The sequence below is a fragment of the Bufo gargarizans genome, chromosome 6 (assembly GCF_014858855.1).
Source record: "Bufo gargarizans isolate SCDJY-AF-19 chromosome 6, ASM1485885v1, whole genome shotgun sequence".
NCBI lineage: Eukaryota > Metazoa > Chordata > Amphibia > Anura > Bufonidae > Bufo > Bufo gargarizans.
In genome coordinates, this window is record NC_058085.1 from 351,043,398 (window position 1) to 351,064,212 (window position 20,815).

A 20,815-nucleotide genomic window follows, 5' to 3' on the forward strand; every position below is an offset into this window, starting at 1 on the left:
AGATGTGAGGGTAACAATGAATGCCTAGTGGAAACAGGTCCCTCAAACTTGGGTAGACTGCGATAGGGATTATCTCACAACCCCTTCTTTCCTCCCTGTGTTTCCCCCCCCCCTTTACCCCTCAATGTTATGGTCTATTTGTTACAGACCTTACCAAATATGCAATCTATATTTGTATACTATTGTCCTACAAGCAAGCCTATTGCATAGGCATATATTGTTATACTTTGAAATATTGCAAATTATGGCTTAACTTGCCAACTCACAGAAAATGCCAATAAAAACGATTTATTTTAAAATTCGCTATTCGAATATTCGCGCTCAATGCTACTCCTGACATGTCTACTGTAATAAATACTTGTATTCTCCATGTAGTATTAATTCTGGGTTTCCTTAGAGCTTGGGCTTGTGCCGTTCCTCTGTTATTCCTCGCAGACATGAATACATTGACAATCATTCCCCTTCCGCTAGCATAGGAAAGTTATAGACAAAGTTCTTAGTAATTATCTAGAATTATTATTTCATAGAGGATGCAAGTGTGTCTCATTATCTAGATTTTATATAAAAAGGTAACTAGTAACTTACCAGAAGCAACAAGAAAAGTTCTTTCAAATGTTCTATCACTGGTAACTACAAAATCATGACACTTTACAGTTTTCTTAATATGTGCAGTGGTTATTACTTTTAAACGTGTGGCCTATGAGGAAATACAAAGTGACAAAGAAAAATAGATACAATTATATATATGTATATATAGATATAATATATATATGTATATATATTAGCAGAAGGACCCGGCTTCTATTTTATCTATTTCATTTTATGTTTCCGTGTGTAGTAAAAAGATATCGACAGTTTCCCCCATAACGGTGACCTCTACAGTACCCGCCCCTTTAACAATGACTTCCACAGTGCCCGCCTCTTTAACAATGACCTCCACAGTGGTCGTCCCTTTAACATTGACCTCCACAGTGCCCGCCCCTTTAACAGTGACCATCCCTTTAGCATTGACCACTTCTTTAACAGTGACTGTCACAGTGACCTTCCCTTTAACAGTGACTTTCACAGTGACCGCCCCTTTAACAGTGACCACCCCTTTAACAGTGACTTCCACAGTGACCGCCCCTTTAACAGTGACTTTCACAGTGACCGCCCCTTTCACATGATTTTCACAGTGACACCCCTTTAACAGGGACTTTCACAGTGGCTGCCACTTTAACAGTGACTTTCACAGTGACTGTCCCTTTAATAACAGTGACCGCCACAGTGCCCTCTTATTTAATAACAGTGACCTCCACAGTGCCTGCCCCTTTAAAAAACAGTGACCTCTACTGTGCCTGCCCCTTTAATAACAGCGACCTTCGCAGTGCCCCCCCCTTTAAGTAGTAAAGAAAAATGGCTGGGTTGTTATGGAAACCTGGAGTAAAACTGTGTTTATGGCAGTTGGGATTTGAAAAGAAAGACTTGCAGGCTTGTATTGGGTAACGTGGGTCATTTTTTGGGAATATCTCAGGAGTGGTACGTCCTTCCCGGCCACCTGATGTACCTGTGTGCCAAATTTGGTGAAGATCGGTCCAGTCGTTTGGTCGTGCAAAAAGAACGTCCAGACAGACAGAAATTCATTTTATATATATATATGAGATATATCTAATATATAAAGCTGAGAGTATGTGTGTGTGTGTGTTTGTATGTCCACTAAAGGAATCTGTACCGTCGCATTTACAATCAGGAAATTTGGCACACAGGTACATCAGGTGTCCGGGAAGGTTTTAGACCAGGTCTCGGCTCTCTAGGATGTACCGTTCCTGAGATATTCCCCAAAAATGCATTAGCCAATAGAAGCTTGTTAACATGATCCTTATTAGCCAATGGAAACTCACAGGTTTCCAACCCTCACATACACAGTTTTACTCCAGGTTTTCATGACAACCCAGCCATTTTTCTTCACTGCTGTAGGAGAGCTTTAAAGAAAATCTGTCACAAAGATAATTGCTATTGAAGTAAAGCCATGGCCTAATAGCACTTAGTAACTTATTTCAAGATGTGCCAGCATTAGATATTTTTATCCTCTGAAAATCCAGTTTATTTTGTATGCAAATGAGCCAATAAGGTGCCCAGAGGGGCCTCACTCTTGCAGGAAGGAGCCCAGACACGTCCTCTACCACAATGTGTCCTCCCTCAAAAGACTTAAAACCCCACCCCCAGGTCCCACGAAGCCACGCCCCTGATCTGTTTAGACCACGCCCCCTTCCACTCCTGAACTAACGGGAATTGAAAAAATTAAGGTGAAAATCAACCTCTAGGTCCCACTAAGCCACACCCCGATGTGGTTAGGCCACGCCCCTCCACTCCTCAGCCGACAGGGATTAAATAAATGAAGGTAAAAATCAACTTCTGTCAGCTGCAGAGGTGGGAGGGAGGGTAACTTTCTCCCTGCACTCACTCAGATAGTACAGTGCTGCTGTCTTAGGCTACTTTCACACTAGCGTTCGGGCGGATCCGTTCTGAACGGATCCGCTCATAATAATGCAGACGGAGGCTCCGTTCAGAACGGATCCGTCTGCATTATTTTTAGCATATAACAGCTAAGTGTGAAAATAGCCTCGTACGGATCCGTCCAGACTTTCAATGTAAAGTCAATGGGGGACGGATCCGCTTGAAGATTGAGCCACATTGTGGCATCTTCAAACGGATCCGTCCCCATTGACTTACATTGTAAGTCTGGACGGATCCGCACGGATCCGCACGCCTCCGCACGGCCAGGCGGACACCCGAACGCTGCAAGCAGCGTTCAGCTGTCCGCCTGTCCGTGCGGAGGCGAGCGGAGCGGAGGCTGAACCCCGCCAGACTGATGCAGTCTGAGCGGAACCGCTCCATTCAGACTGCATCAGGGCTGGACGGCTGCGTTCGGGTCCGCTCGTGAGCTCCTTCAAACGGAGCTCACGAGCGGACCAGCGAACGCTAGTGTGAAAGGAGCCTTAGAGTGAGCTGTTCAAAAGGACACCCCCCCATCCAGTAAAGGCCACTGTTAAGAGGGTGGGCCCCTGTGGGGGTCACTGTCAAGCGGGTGGTATGCTGTGAAAGTTACTGTTAAAGGGGAAGGCTACTGTAAAGGTCAAAGTTAAGGGGGTAAGATGCTTTGGAGGTCCAATTTTATGGGATGGGGCACTGTGGGGGGTCAGTGTTAAGGGGTGGAAGGCTGTGGAGGTCACTGTTTTGGGGCAGGGTGCTGTAGATGTCACTGCTATAGTGGATTGTGTTGATATCTTTTAACGACACACAAAAACATTAAATGAAATAGACTAAATATACCCGAGCGAAGCCGGATCCTTTAGCTAGTATATATTATATATATATATATATATATATATATATATATATATATATTTATATATATATATATATATATATATATATATAATTCTGTCATTTTTTTATGCACAGCCAAACGACTAGACCGATCTGCACCAAATTCGACACATAGGTAAATCAGGACATCAGGTGTCTGGGAAGGTTTTAGACCGGGCCTCAGATCTCTAGGTTATACCATTCCTGAGATATTCCCCCCAAAAATGTATTAGCCAATACAAACTTGCAGGTCCTTCAGTCTTGACATACACAGTTACACCATTTTTCCAACAACTCAACAATTTTTCTTCACTGTTAGGAGGTCACCGTTAAGGGGCAGGGTGCTGTGGAAGTCTTATATTAAGGGGCAGGGTGCTGTGGAGGTCTTATATTAAGGGGCAGGGTGCTGTGGAGGTCTTATATTAAGGGGGTGTGGTGCAGTGGGTGAGTCACTGTTAAATGGGAAGTGTCCCTATGCAGGCCATTGTTAAGGGGCTGGGTCGCTGTGCAAGGCACTGTAGGGGGTTTCTGTTATAGACACAGGCAACTATGGAGGTCACTGTCAGGGGAAAAAATGCTATAGAGGTCACTGTTGAGGGCTACATCGCTGTGGAGGATCACTGTAAAGGATGTGGGCCACTGTTGAAGTCAGTGTTAAGGAGGCGGGATACTATGGAGGTCAATGTTAAGGGGGTTGGGTGCTGTTGAGGTCATAATTAAGGGGACACCTATATATACCTGTATCGACTATTAGCTATTGTGACTACTGTTAACCTGATGAAGGGGACAATTTGAGCCTTGAAATGCATTGTTCTATACACCATTTTACCTTTTATCAAAATAAAGAAGATTCACCTATAGAGACGTATTGGAACCTGTGAATTTGCGCCTGATCAGAACCTTTTCTTACTATAATTAAGGGGACAGGCACTGTGGAGGTCACAATAAGAGTGGCGGGGTTCTATGGATGTCAGTTTGAAGTGGGTGAGGTGCTGTAGAAGTCATTGTTAAGGGGTGAGTGCTGTGAAGGTCACTGTTAAGGGGCGGGCCACTGTGCATGTCCCTGTTAAGGGGGCAGTGTGCGGTAGAGGTTACTTTTAAGGTGGTGGGGCATTGTGGGGAGACTGTTAAAGAGGCAGGCCACTGTGGAGGTCACTTTTAAGGGGACGGGCCGCTGTAGAGAAAACTGTTATGAGGGCGGGGGAATGTGGAGGTCAAAGTTAACTGGTTGGGCTGCTGTGGAGGTCACTATTAGGGAGGGGTGCTGTGGAGGTCACTGTTATGGGGGACACAGTGGATATCTTTTAAACCCACACACAAACATTAAATCAAATAGCTGAAATATAACCGGGTCCTTCTGCTACTATATTCATATATATATATATATATATATATATATATATATATATATACGTATATATAGTACAGACCAAAAGTTTGGACACACCTTCTCATTCAAAGAGTTTTCTTTATTTTCATGACTATGAAAATTGTAGATTCACACTAAAGACATCAAAACTATGAATTAACGCATGTGGAATTATATACATAACAAAAAAGTTTGAAACAACTGAAAATATGTCATATTCTAGGTTCTTCAAAGTAGCCACCTTTTGCTTTTATTACTGCTTTGCACACTCTTGGCATTCTCTTGATGAGCTTTAAGAGGTAGTCACCTAAAATGGTTTCCACTTCACAGGTGTGCCCTGTCAGGTTTAATAAGTGGTATTTCTTGCCTTATAAATGGGGTTGGGACCATCAGTTGCGTTGTGCAGAAGTCAGGTGGACACACAGCTGATAGTCCTACTGAATAGGCTGTTAGAATTTGTATTATGGCAAGAAAAATGCAGCTAAGTAAATAAAAAACGAGTGGCCATCATTATATTAAGAAATGAAGGTCAGTCCGAAAAATTGGGAAAACTTTGAAAGTGTCCCCAAGTGCAGTCACAAAAAACATTAAGCGCTACAAAGAAACTAGCTCACATGCGGACCACCCCAGGAAAGGAAGACCAAGAGTCACCTCTGCTGCGGAGGATAAGTTCATCCGAGTCACCAGCCTCAGAAATCGCAGGTTAACAGCAGCTCAGATTAGAGACCAGGTCAATGCCACACAGAGTTCTAGCAGCAGACACATCTCTAGAACAACTGTTAAGAGGAGACTGTGTGAATCAGGCCTTCATGGTAGAATATCTGCTAGGAAACCACTGCTAAGGACAGGCAACAAGCAGAAGAGATTTGTTTGGGCTAAAGAACACAAGGAATGGACATTAGACCAGTGGAAATCTGTGCTTTGGTCTGATAAGTCCAAATTTGAGATCTTTGGTTCCAACCACCTTGTCTTTGTGCGACACAGAAAAGGTGAACGGATGAACTCTACATGCCTGGTTCCCACCGTGAAGCATGGAGGAGGAGGTGTGATGGTGTGGGGGTGCTTTGCTGGTGACACTGTTGGGGATTTATTCAAAATTGAAGGCATACTGAACCAGCATGGCTACCACAGCATCTTGCAGCGGCATGCTATTCCATCGCGTTTGTGTTTAGTTGGACCATCATTTATTTTTCAACAGGACAATGACCCCAAACACACCTCCAGGCTATGTAAGGGCTATTTGACCATGAAGGAGAGTGATGGGGTGCTGCGCCAGATGACCTGGCCTCCACAGTCACCGGACCTGAATCCAATCAAGATGGTTTGGGGTGAGCTGGACCACAGAGTGAAGGCAAAAGGGCCAACAAGTGCTAAGCATCTCTGGGAACTCCTTCAAGACTGTTGGAAGACCATTTTAGGTGACTACCTCTTGAAGCTCATCAAGAGAATGCCAAGAGTGTGCAAAGCAGTAATCAAAGCAAAAGGTGGCTACTTTGAAGAACCTAGAATATGACATATTTTCAGTTATTTCACACTTTTTTGTCATGTATATAATTCCACATGTGTTAATTCATAGTTTTGATGCCTTCAGTGTAAATCTACAATTTTCATAGTCATGAAAATAAATAAAACTCTTTAAATGAGAAGGTGTGTCCAAACTATTGGTCAGTACTGTATATATATATATATATATATATATATATACAGAGATCAAACAGGGCCTGAATAAAGATGATGACGTTTGTCTCCCCCTGTATGCCATTTACCATTTATACAATCCAGGTGTCATCTCTCCTATGGTGTATGCAATACCTCCAGAGAAGGAAGTCTTGCTAGGTTGTTACAACTTAATTTCGATGGGGATGAAACTAACCAGCTTTTTTTCCCAAAGGAAACCATCGCAGTTGCACAAGCTGCCTTTATGATGTGTATGCCATTGTGAATTGGCCATATATACACAGATATGTGAAATGTCCTTTCAGTGCACTATAAATAAATGTTGCACTTGTAATTTCTCGACTGATAGACATTTAAATGCTACAATTGTCACATTAAACACTAATGACCAAGACCCGTTTTACACATAGTGTATGGTGCCGGTCTTAGTTTCCCCCTTGTGCTGACATATGATTCATCTAATTTATGGCAAGGCGTCCCATGTTCATATGTGCCGCATTACTGAGAAAAATTATGTTTTGCAGAAAAAAACTAGTCTCTAGGTGTAATAACAACGCCCCCGTTGCTCCTAGAGGCAAATTTGCATATATTAAAACATAATTTTTCTCAGCAATGTCGTAACATATGAACATGGGACCAACACAGATGTCTTCAGCTGCCAAGCGCACATGTAACAGTTCAGCCAGTGTCATAGGCACAAAGCTGCTGACAGATGCTCTTTTTAAGCTTTTACATTATTTTTTATGTATATATTGATGCTTTATGTAATTTTGTATTAATTCATGTACTTTACCTTAAACATGCTGTATACATCCACAGTCTCATCTCTGGGGAACCATGGTCTTATTGGCCTTCTAATCAAGGAATCGGGGAAAAAAGGCCTGAATGGTGGAAGAAATCCACATGAAGGTTCATCTTCCTGGACACGATGATCATACCATCCAAAATCAAAGGAGGGAAAGAGGTGGAAAACCTTCAAAAAAATAAAAAAGTAAGGACGTTTGAATATTAATGTAATCTTTAATATGAATTTACTGCATGAACACATTTGGGTATATCTACTTGTCTCCACTTTCTACACATTACTCTCTACTACTGAACTGGCTGTGCACAAGTATAGAACTGAAGGGTTAACTTCATACACACCTGTACCCATCCACTTACATGTGGCTGGGCTGCAATACCGGACACAACCCATGGAGAAGATTGGCGTTTCAGACAACTTTGGGCTTTCTCAGTAGTAAGGACTTCCTGAGCTCCTGCTGAAGAGGTGCCTGCTAAGTTCCCTAGCGTGTGCTATGTTTGTGAGGAGGTAGGAGCACCCACCTTGCAAATTAATATTACTGCCCTAATTGTGTTTAATAGGCTAAAATGTTTGAATGTTGACTGTCAGGGTTAACTTCAAAATGTTTGTAGTTAAAGGTTTGAAACCTCGCTGCTAATGGTTCAGTCAGACGCTGCACAGATGACAGAAATAGGGTATTAGCCTTCGTCCTCCTCTCTCAAGGATTCGATCCTCCTCAGACCGCCTCCTCTGTAGGATTAAATGACCAGCATATAGTGAAGTACCCTCTTAGTTGTTAATAAAAAAAGGTTTTATTCTACTCACAAACAATGGTAGATCATAGGCATATCACAATTAGTGAAAACAACTTGAAGTCCTGCCCGATTCGGGTTTCGCTCTCTGGCTTCCTCAGGGGCGACAACTGCTCATGTCCACAGCTGGGCCCTTTAAATAGCCCAGTCTCCCATTATCAGACCGTGGGAATCACTCCCAATCAAAATGTATTTTTTTTTTTTTTTTTTTTTTTTTTTATGCATGATAAAAGCAGTATTCATAACATATCCTTAATAGGAACATTCATATCCTTATAAAACAATATCAGCCATACACCAAATTGTATCAAAAATCGATTAGAAAATATCTTAAATATACAATATACTTTTCCATATATCTCACATAGCTGTGCCGCCGCTTTATCTTATATACAACCTTGTCACCATATTTCAACTTATCCCCTTTCTTACTCAACCGCGTTTTTGTATTAACATGCTTCCTTTTTCACTGAACCATTAGCAGCGCGGTTTCAAACCTTTAACTACTTGACTTTCAGTGTGAATACCCACCACACTACACCGGAAGCAGCAGCGCAGATAAGTGTCCGTGTTTTGGGACACAGGACTGACATTTTCATTTTTATTGTATACACTGTTTTGTGGGTTTGTCAAGTCCTGCTACCAACATGGACATTTTTGATTTTAGAGCTAATTTTAAATGTAACATTGATGTCTTTTGTGATACTCCTGTGGAAATGGAGAAAGGGACTGATGACATGCGGACATTGAAAAGTTGGAAAGGGAATTCATTAGGGAGGTCAGAACCACCTGGGATATTGCCTCCCTGGAGCGGTTCTTAATGGAAGGCAAGATCCCAGAAGGATTAAGATGGCAACTCCCTCAGATTACAGAGGAGGAGGAGGATCTGGTGGGCTGGGAAAAAGTCCTGAATGAATGTGCATGGAAGGTGATGTATTATTAATGTTCGGAAAAATAAGTTGAATAAGATTAATAAGGTAATTGAAGAACTACAGGAGGTTATTGAACCGCTGAAAGGAGTGAATATGACAAATGTAGCAAACAATGTCAGGAAGCGGTTCTTAAATCAGAAAAAGATATAAGAGGTAAAAAGCAGAAGAAGTATATAAAGATTAGTAATGACTATAAGTCAGATCTAGTTTATAAATGGAAAAATAAAAATAGAGACACAATACAGATAATGTCAGATGTAACACACGTGAATGAAGGAAGTGGTAATAATCCTAATCAAGGATATCACACTGAAGGTTTTAGGAACTCGGAGAATGGGGGTGGAAGGCAAAAGTTTTTTAAAAATAAAAATAATTATGTCAGAAATCACCAGTTTAATAATCAGATGCCGCAGCATAACTATGGCCACTACAATAGATATAATGATCATACATATCAACCTAATAGAGATAATGACCACATATACCAGCCCAGCTTTGGTAATTTTGAGAGAAGCGAGGATCATGTGTATCAACACAACTATGAAGGACAATATAATGGGAACTATAGACAGAATGGTGGCTATAGAGGATATCAATATAGACAACAATATAGGCAGCCATATCAAGGAGGAGGCTATAAAGGGAAACCAAGGTGGAGACCACAGGACAATTATGGTCAGACTCAGTATGAAAGTAGAGGGAATATAGAAAGAACCAACTATAAGGGGAATGGTCACATAGAGAGTGGGATGAAAGAGAATGGTGAAGGAGGGAGATTGAGGTCGATACAGCAAGGTGAACAAAATTTTCCCCATCAAAGCATAAAGGGGGTACAGAGGGAGGGGGAAATAAAAGAGCAGAATATAAGAACACCCCAAAAAAGAAGTCCTGTAGAGGAAAACGGGGAAAGGGGAAGAATAAGCCCAAAAATAAAGAGAAACAAGGAAATATAAGAGGAATTTTCAACTTGAGTGGCCATGAATTAACGGAAGATGAAAAAAGCGTTCTTAGTAAAGGATTAAAATATGCACCTAGTCAGAAGATAAATAAATTTGAGATGTTCCTAGATATACACAAATTCATTCGAAAGATTAATATGGCAAAGTACTGGATGAATAACCCGGCCCCACAAAATGAAAAGATAGAGGAAAGGGAGGAAATTGTGCACACAAACTTAAAAGAAAAATCAAAATTCTTCCCAAAAAACCGCAACAATGAATGTATTGAAGCATTTAAAACAGGCCTATTGAAGGAATTAGAAGAAATGGATACAAGTAGGATATCCCATAATTTAACTTTTGGTGAAAGGAAGGCATTAAAGGATCTGGAACAGAATCCGGATCTAATATTCAAGCCCGCCGATAAAGGGGGTGGGGTGGTTATGATGAATAGAGATAAATATGAGGTGAAGATGTTGAGACTGGTGTCGGATGAGGTCACATACAAAAGGTTAAATAATAACCCCACTTTGGAATATAAAAAAATACTGGATGGTTTATTAATGGATGGCCACAAAAAAGGGGTATTGAACAAAAAGGAGTTTGATTATTTAACCGTGTCACACCCAATTGTACCTGTGATATACCATCTGCCGAAGGTGCACAAAAGCCTCACCGACCCCCCGGGGAGGCTGATAGTCTCGGGGTTGAACTCCTTGACATGTAGAATAACGGAGTACATAGATTTTTATTTACAGGGTTATGTAATAAAAACCCTTCACATCTCAATGACACTGAATCTGTAATAAAGTTAATGAAAGACCTGAGTCCTCCTACAGCAAATACATGGATGGCCACAGTTGACGTGGCATCCCTGTATACAGTAATCCCGAAAGATCTTGGGATAAAAGCTGTAGAGAATAGAATCAAACAAGATCCGAAAATTGGTGATCTAAAGGGGGATTTTATTTAGAAGTGTCTGGACTATTGTCTCGAACACAATTATATTTGGTTCCGAGATTCACATTATGTACAGTGCGTCGGTACGGCAATGGGGGCAAAATTCGCCCCCAGTTTTGCAAATATTATTATTTTTATGGGGGCATGGGAAGAGGCCACCATCCTTCCCACACTAGGAGCGGTCACCTCCAGAGGCAGGTTAACCCTCTGGAGGAGATACATCGATGACTGTCTCCTAGTGTGGGAAGGAGAGAGGGAGAGACTTGAGACCTTCATCCATCAGCTCAACAATAATACAATACTTGCGGTTTGTGGGGGAGATTAGTAATGTCGCTATTAACTTTCTGGACTTGTGCATAAAATTTGAGGACGGCAGATATAAAACCAGTTCCCTTTTTAAAGAGACAGATGTCAATTCATATATTGACATGAAAAGCTGCCACTATCAACAATGGCTTAGAGGTATACCAAAAGGGCAATTTAAAAGAATGGCCCGGAACTGCACTACAGTGGAGGACTATAGATTGCAATGCAAGGTGTTGAAAGATCAATTCCTGGAACGAGGATATGAAGAAGGGAGCCTGGAAGAATATATCCAGACTGTAGAAGAAGAGAAAAAAGGGGAAAGTGAAAATAAAAAAAGATGAGAAAGACTATAGATTTTCCTTTGTTACAAGATATAGCTCAATGTCCGATATTGTTAAGAAGGCTGTTAGAAAAAATTGGGGAACACTTAAAAATGACCCCATATTAGGAAAGGCTATTCCTGAGAACCCGATGTTCACCTTTAAAAAGGCTCCAAGTATCAGAACTAAGCTGGTACATAATGCCATTCCCCCAGTAGATAAAAAACGGGGTAGGGAGGAAGGGAAGTTCACATGGTTTGGATTTTGTATCGGGTGCAAGAATCGAAATACAAAAGAACACTTGACTGTATTGTATCTAAAAAGAATGGAGAGGAATTTAAAATAAAGGGAAAATGTTCCTGTGAAAATGAGGGTATTATCTACGCATTGGAGTGCCCTTGTGGACTCCAATACGTGGGTAGAACAGTGAGGAAATTAAAAGTGAGGATTCAGGAGCATATAGGAAATATCAAGAGAGGACTGATGAGTCATAGTGTATCAGCCCACTTCAAGCTGATGCATGGCAAGAACCCGCGGGGCTTGAAGTTTGCTGGGGTGGAAGTGGTTAAACCACATTGGCGTGGAGGCGATTTTTTGGCACAAATTAACCGAAAAGAAGTACAATAGATTTATCAATTGGGCACCTTGCAGCCGAGCGGTTTAAACATAGAGTTTGATCTAAAGCCATGTTTAATATAAAGTGCAAAAAGGAGAAGAGGTGCCCATAGGAAATTAAATAGTAATAACTTCTACCTTGTGTTGAGGACCTTTTAGGAGATGTCATGAGTAGTAACTAGGGATTGGGTAGCTGAAACATGTGATCTGAGTTTTATGAATCGGAAAGGGGTGGGGTAATAACGTTTAGAGTAACGTGACCAATAGTGGGTGGAGATGTAATCAGGTGAGCATGTGGTGAAGCACACAAGAAAAGTAAGAATACTGTGAATTAAAAGCTTTTAATAAGATGCGGTCATATAACTGTGAAAAAGGAAGCATGTTAATACAAAAACGCGGTTGAGTAAGAAAGGGGATAAGTTGAAATATGGTGACAAGGTTGTATATAAGATAAAGCTGCGGCACAGCTATGTGAGATATATGGAAAAGTATATTGTATATTTAAGATATTTTCTAATCGATTTTTGATACAATTTCGTGTATGGCTGATATTGTTTTATAAGGATATGAATGTTCCTATTAAGGATATGTTATAAATACTGCTTTTATCATGCATAAAAAAAATAATAATAATTTTGATTGGGAGTGATTCCCACTGTCTGATAATGGGAGACTGGGCTATTTAAAGGGCCCAGCTGTGGACATGCGCAGTTGTCGCCCCTGAGGAAGCCAGAGAGAGAAACTCGGGTCGGGCAGGACTTCAAGTTGTTTTCACTAATTGTGATATGCCTATGATCTACCATTGTTTGTGAGTAGAATAAAACCTTTTTTTATTAACATCTAAGAGGGTACTTCACTATATGCTGGTCATTTAATCCTACAGAGGAGGCGGTCTGAGAAGGATCGAATCCTTGAGAGAGGAGGACGAAGGCTAATACCCTTTTTCTGTCACTTGTGCAGCGTCTGACTGAACCATTAGCAGCGCGGTTTCAAACCTTTAACTACTTGACTTTCAGTATGAATACCCACCACACTACACCGGAACCAGCAGCGCAGATAAGTGTCCATGTTTTGGGACACAGGACTGACATTTTTATTTTTATTGTATTCAAAATGTTTGTGCCTACTTGTAAGAAAAACGGTGGTTCTTCACTAACCTAAAGGTTTGCTAAACAGATCGGCTGCCCTGTAAATTACATTAATACTTACTTTGTCAGCAGTCAGCTCTTTCTCTGGTTTCATCAGTACCACGCTCTGATCTACCACCCGCAGACCACAGAGAGATCCAGGAGCAGCCTCAACCTGGAGAGACACATCTGATCCTGGAAGAACCTCCCCAGGGGAAAACTTAGTTGATACCTGGAAAGAGATTACAACTTAATAGGAAATAGACATAGAACAACCAGAGACAGCCCTGATACCTGACTGAACACTTGTTTAGGACTCTCCTACTTAGTGTCCATCACATGGCACCCTATCTTCCTGGTCACTCTTGCATTTGGGTAGACATTAATAATTGATTCTCCAACCTACACCTGCCTGCTTCATAAGAAAAGGCTTTTATGATTAGGTGCCAGCCAGATAAAGGGAGAATACTGTGTACCTATAGTCCATGGAGTAAACGTCAATTCTGTTATCATGACTTTGCTGTAATTGTACAAATAACTGTTAGCTATTGATGCAATCCTAGTGTAAGAAGATGCACAGGAGTAGCTTCAAGGCTCAAGCATCATACTTTTATCTCAGTATCCAGAAAGCTATTTTAGATGCTGCATCTCCTGTACTTAGTTGTGAATTTCAATGTTAGATGCAGAAGAACAAAAAAGGAAAAACTAAGCAACTTTGTTTCAAAACGGGAAACCAAATGTGGAATCATTCTGCTTTTTCCTGAAGTCCTTCAAAAATTTAACATATGTCCCCCAAAATGGTTCCATTTAAAATGCAACTATGCCAACAAGAAAATAAAAAAATGATGGCTTTAAAACATGGAAACTAAAGAATCAAACACATTTCCACATCCTGGAGTCAGTCATATATTACTTAAAGAACTTACTTTATTCTTGAAACATTTTTTTACAGTGAATTTTGCTTTATCTGCTAACATTTCTCCATTAGGCAGCATGATGTAAACAAGGGCATGAATAAACGGAGAAGTGCTTGCACTCAAAGGAAGGTTAAAGGTAACTTCTCCATGGATATCTGTGATAAAAGAAAACATAATTGACTGAAAACCACTTTTAGCCTCATACATCTATTGCATGGATCCACAATACATCACCCATAACATACTAAGGGTCCATTTTAGATATAAGTGAATTGATTCCTGGGATATAATTAGGTATATTCAGGCTTTTATCAGGGAAAGCATAGAGAGTTAGGGACTGAGGGCTCTGAATTGTGTTGCATGCAGCTGCTGGCAAGTTCTACATTACAAAACCCTGCAACAATCTCAGGTTTTGACATTTATAACTAATTTCTGTTGTGATGCATTCTTGTTGTCAATATTCTGGAGAAAACAGTTGATATATTTGGCACAAATCAAAATTCCATTCTTTTTGGTGCATTTTAAGCCATAATTCTGGTGCAACATGCTTAGTAAATGTCCCCCATTATATTACTTCAAGATACCATGCAGTTTAAGAGAATGCATATTACAGCAATAAGGGGGATTGGTCAGTAAGGCACACGGAGCAACAAAAGACTTTAGGAGAAGTCAGGGCCAGGGATGATCACATTTACACTGCCGGTCATGTCAATCAAAGTGGGCATGGCAGTTGCAGAGAGAGCTGAGCCTCTAGGAGGAAGGGCAACACTCCATTGCTCCTAGAGGCTCATTTGCATATATTAAAATTTATTTTTTGTCTCAGTAGAAATGATGAACATATCAACATGGGACCAAGATAGGTGCCTTCAGCTGCAAAGCGCACATACAACAGATCAACCAGTTTTGTGGGTACAAATCTGGTTGGATCAAAATTCCCAAAAGTCTCCTCATGGAGTGCTATTCAATCCTGGTGTCTCATGGAACACAATACTTGGATCATGAACGCGAACGGTCCCCTACCACGTGAGATGCTAGTATCACAGATACCACGTGGGTTGCCAGTGGGACGCCACGTACGGCATATTCTGACACCCGACCACAGATTTAATTTCTGAATGAACTGGCCATTGTTAATGAACGAATTTACGAACTAAGTTACGAATGAACTGGGCTCAGATACTACAGCACTTTTTTTGCACATTACAGCACCTGATTTGCACAGTGCACCAACAATTGACTACGGTTTTGTTAATATAAAGATATATATTGGACAACTTCTGATCCAAGTATTGCGTTCCATGAGACACCAGGATTAATTAGCACTCCACGAGGAGACTATCAGTAATTTAGAACTCTTGCTCTGGATGTACACTGATTCTTTACATTGTTGAAACATATGTTTGAAAATATCTCCTGACTATTATGAGATTATTTTGGACTGGTTTTCAAGCAGTATCCCTACTAGCTACTGCAGTGGTTTCTTGATATGTACTGTAGAAAAACGCAAGGGTCCGTCGTTGACGGAAGGTATGTGTCACCGAAGTTTCTGGCCTCGGTGAAGTAAGAGCAGGTATTTTCAAGTGTCAGCGGCAGTTAGTGCTGGTTGACACATTACTATTTTAGTATGGCTGTAAGCTGATCCGGGCCGGTTCTTACTGGGAGTAACCAAAGTGCTGGGTGGGTGGCTGCTCCCCACGCTCCAGGCAGACTCTTTATTGGCCTATATCCAACCCAGCCAGCAGTCTCAGCTGTGTGTGGATTCCTCCTCTCTGACAGTGGAGCGCTGTCAGTCCCTGTGTGTTTTGGGATCTGAAAAATTTTGCTGTGCAAAAGGGCTGGGAGCCGCATGCTGAAAAACAGGCCCCTAAAGCCTGCTGTGGACAATAGGTGGAGAAACTGCAAACCACTTGAAGGTTTTTGTTCTGTGGACTTTTCATGGTGTGAACAAACACCTAGACTGCAAAATGTCACTTTTTGTTTTTCCTTATGTGTGAATAAAACACTGAACTGTTTAAGTTAAAGACTTTGTGGTTTCCTCTATACTGCCTACGCTAGCCTGTCTACCAGAGCAAATCCCTACAGTACTTTTTATCTGATTCTAAAAGCTTTAAGTGTTTTATGAATTGGACGTAGTGTATGAACTTGAGATGCCTTTTATAAAACTGTAATCTATTTGGGTTTATATACATATATTTATTTGTTTTAATCTGGTTCAATGCTCTTTGTACATTAAAGCTCCTATTATACCGCCGTGTATACCTCTGAGTGCTTCCAAATAGAGAGTTTTTACCAAATCAATATATATTATTTTTTCTCTCTGACTGGGTGAATCACATAGACCTGTGCACCTCATACATGAGAGTGGACAGGTGAGCCACCCGATCTGTAGAATAATTATAACAATTATAAATAATTTTGGGACAATAATGCAGAACAGGCCACTGTTTCTTAGGACATTAACATGTGTATGTGCATAAACAGTGTCATGGATTTGCCCCCACTAAGGCATAAGTTTTGAATGCTTGTTCCTAAAAAGCCACAGTATTTTTTACATTATTTGCCCCTATAGCTGTGTCAGTGCCACTTTATTTGCTGTTACTGTCATTGTGTATGAACTTAAAAAGGAAGGGAGGCAGGGGGAGAAGAGAAAGAGTAAAATTAAAAAAAGAGAGCAAGAGAACAAGAGAGAAAAAATCCTAGAAGCTCTGTAAACCATGAGTTAGCAACCTACAGGACTTCAGCTGTTTTGAAACTACCATTCCCAGCACGTTCTATTCACTTCTACTTGTGTGCATGCTGGGAGCTATAGATTCACAACTGCTATGGTGACACAGGTTGCTGACCTGTGTTGTAGACTTTAATTTCTTAATAGGGTTCTCCGAGCTAAAGATATTGATGACCTATCCTCAGGATAGATCATCAATATCAGATCAGACCAGTAGGGTTCTGACTCCCAACACCACCACCACCACCAATCAGGTGTTTTAAACTGTGGAGCTTTAAACTACAGTGTATGGAGTGGAAGCAGAAGGCTCAGGACACTGGGTAGTGCTGATGTACTGAAGCTCAGCTCCCATTCACTTAAGTTAGATTTGAGCCAGTGTATGGGACGGGCTGCTTCCAGCTGGCACACTATAAAGTTTCTGGGATGGTGGCTGCCCATAAAAGCTGATTGGTGAGGGTGTTAGATATCGGACCTCCACTAATATGATATTGACCTAATAGGCCATCAATATCCGTAGCCCACAGAACTCCGCTAAAATCAACACATCTGTGATCATCTTGCCTTACCTTCATTAGTGTTTTCAATGTTAATGTCCACTGACCCTGAGTCTTTAATAGAAACTTTGGAAACCAACTGTAAAAAACAATGCAACAATTAAATAGGAAATTAGAAATAAATAGGATGATGGGGGGAAATATAATGCTTTAAAGTGAAATCCCGCTAATCTCCACTTGTCAGCCATGGGCAGAGATACTTAACTCTTGTTTCCACTAATAGTGTTAAATCTTCCGTTGTAGTTTTTTTCATTTATTTCCCAGGTTATATTTTAGTAACTGGCAAACTGGGTAATTGTCCAGACACTCCTACCTTGAGAAACCTAGGAGTAACCTAAAATCACTGAGAATCATTTAGTAAAATATGGTGGATAATTCAATTATTTTTTTGTGTGAACTATATGGTAGTCTTACGTGCTACCATCTTTAACCCCTTCAGGACTGCCATTTTTCACCTTAAAGGGAACCTGTCACTGGGATTTTGTGTATAGAGCGGAGGACATGGGTTGCTAGATGGCCGCTAGCACATCCGTAATATCCCCAGTCCCCATAGCTCTGTGTGCTTTTTTGTGTAAAAAAAATAAAAAAATTTGATCCAGCACCGCCCTGCATCTTCAGAATTTCGTCCTTGCTCCCTGACGTCACAAAGCCAGAGAGCCATAATCTCGCGATGCGTGAGCTAGGGCATGCGCAGTGTCATCATAATGTTCCTTCCCTATGCTGGCATCGGCCTCAGGGAACGAACTGCGCATGCGCTAGCTCACGCATTGCGAGATTACTTCGCTATGGCTTTCTGACGTTGGGGAGCAAGGACGAGATTCTGAGGATGCGGGGCGGTGCTGGGCTCCTTCATGCTGGACTCATCTCAGGGACACATCTCAGGTTAATTTGCAAACAGTACAGACCAAAAGTTTCAGATGACTACCTCTTGAAGCTCATCAAGAGAATGCCAAGAGTGTGCAAAGCAGTAATCAAATTAAAAGGTGGCTACTTTGAAGAACCTAGAATATGACATATTTTCAGTTGTTTCACACTTTTTGTTATGTATATAATTCCACATGTGTAAATTCATAGTTTTGATGCCTTCAGTGTGAATCTCCAATTTTCATAGTCATGAAAATAAAGAAAACTCTTTAAATGAGAAGGTGTGTCCAAACTTTTGGTCTGTACTGTATGTATCAAATCATTTTTTTTACACAATAAAAGCACACTGGGGACTGGATATTGCGGATGTGCTAGCGGCCATCTAGCAACCCATGTCCTCAGCTCTATACACAAAATCCCGGTTACAGGTTCCCTTTAAGGACCAGGCCATTTTTTGCAAACCTGACATGTGTCACTTTATGTGGTGATAGCTTTAAAATGTTTTTAATTATTCAAGCCATTCTGAGATTGTTTTGTCGTCACATATTGTACTTCATGACAGTGATAAATTTGAGTTAAAATATTACATTTTTATTTATAAAAAAAATACCAAATTTGCCCAAAATGTGGAAAAATTTGCAATTTCTGTGCTTTTAAAACAGATAATGATACCTCCTAAAATAGTTATTACTTTACATTTACCATATGTCTACTTAATGTTTGGATCATTTTGTAAATTACATTTTCTTTTTTTGTAATGTTAGAATTCTTAGAAGTTTAGAAACAAATTTTGAAATTTTTCCGAAAATTTCCAAAACTCACTTTTTAAGGACCAGTTCAGGTCAGAATTTTTCTTTGTCACGCTTACATAATAGAAACTGAAGGGGAATGTGACTCCATCTTGTCTTCTCTTACATGTAAAGAATTGTTATAAAATCCCATCCCCCCCGCTGTGAGTTAGGATTCCATATCTGTCCCAGGACAGATTCTGGGAATATCCTAGAACTAGAACAAATGTTCTGTCTCATTCAGGGTCATTCGGCACAACTGCGTACATTCTTATATGTGACATATTACATACCATAAAAGGATGTTCCGGTAGTATCTGTATGAGCACAAATGTTTATCTTTGTGATTGGTTTAACGCTGTTGTTATGCAAACTTTTCTACTGCCTAGCTAAGGCCAAGCTATAGCATAATAAAGTTAGAGTGTTTCTCAGTGGTGTTTGTGTGTGTCTGTTATTAGCAACTGAGAAACATCTCTCCTGACGTCAGTGTCTCAAACCAAGGTTGTTGTAGAGGTCCAGAAAGGTCCAAATCCTTTCAGTTTGGGGGCTCCGTCAGGGATAGAGAAGGCCATCCTCGTGTCCGGTAAGAGAGACATCCCTTTTGTCCTCTGCCCGGTCCGAGGGCACTGGCCACATCTCTACCCGTGAGTTTTTATTATGTATCCGGGATACAATGTTAAGCCTTAAAAATAGACTCCAGGAGTTTATAATAAGTACTTGGAGTACTTTCATGTATAAGGCCGGCACTTGGAATGCCATGTACGGCATAGAGTCTGAGGGAGATCTATCCGTAAGTTGGTTTGTGTCAGGGACACACCAAATGATATCCGGGAGATCTATTTACTTTATCTAACTGTCGACAGAGATATTTTTTAGTACCAGGGGTACATGTAAGAGAACATTCTCAGGGAGACTGACCTAGAGTTAGAGTATAAGATTAGGGATGAGCGAACTCGAACTGTATAGTTCGGGTTCGTACCGAATTTTGGGGTGTCCGTGACACGGACCCGAACCCGGACATTTTCGTAAAAGTCCGGGTTCGGGTTCGGTGTTCGTCGCTTTCTTCGCGCTTTTGTGACGCTTTCTTGGCGCTTTTTGAAAGGCTGCAAAGCAGCCAATCAACAAGCGTCATACTACTTGCCCCAAGAGGCCATCACAGCCATGCCTACTATTGGCATGGCTGTGATTGGCCAGAGCACCATGTGACCCAGCCTCTATTTAAGCTGGAGTCACATAGCGCCGCCCGTCACTCTGCTCTGATTAGCGTAGGGAGAGGTTGCGGCTGCGACAGTAGGGCGAGATTAGGCAGATTAACTCCTCCAAAGGACTTGATTAACTGATCGATCTGCAGCTGTGGATCATTGAGCTGCTGATCCTCAATTGCTCACTGTTTTTAGGCTGCACAGACCGTTTGTCAGTCTCATTTTTCTGGGGTGATCGGCGGCCATTTTGTGTCTTGTGGTGCGCCAGCACAAGCTGCGACCAAGTGCATTTAACCCTCAATGGTGTGGTTGTTTTTTGGCTAAAGCCTACATCAGGGTGAAGCTGTCACACCAAGTGCATTTAACCAGCAATAGTCTGTTCATTTTTTGGCCATATACAAAATCAGGGGCAAGCTGCGCCTGTCACCAAGTGCATTTAACCCTCAATGGTGTGGTTGTTTTTTGGCTAAAGCCTACATCAGGGTGAAGCTGTCACACCAAGTGCATTTAACCAGCAATAGTCTGTTCATTTTTTGGCCATATACAAAATCAGGGGCAAGCTGCGCCTGTCACCAAG

The 20,815-nt window shown here is 41.1% G+C and overlaps 1 protein-coding gene across 3 annotated transcripts in view; it reads right to left on the reverse strand.

Moving 5' to 3' along the window:
* Positions 1-20,815, reverse strand: part of LOC122942295 (alpha-2-macroglobulin-like) — a 186,263-nt gene that overhangs the window by 84,263 nt on the left and 81,185 nt on the right. For all 3 annotated transcript variants that reach the window (XM_044299830.1, XM_044299829.1, XM_044299828.1), the window contains exons 13-17: positions 17,397-17,463; positions 14,115-14,260; positions 13,271-13,420; positions 7,188-7,367; positions 586-697 (exon numbers count right to left, since the gene is read on the reverse strand). In XM_044299830.1, the coding sequence (XP_044155765.1) occupies positions 586-697; positions 7,188-7,367; positions 13,271-13,420; positions 14,115-14,260; positions 17,397-17,463 (655 nt within the window). The remainder of the gene's footprint in view (positions 1-585; positions 698-7,187; positions 7,368-13,270; positions 13,421-14,114; positions 14,261-17,396; positions 17,464-20,815) is intronic.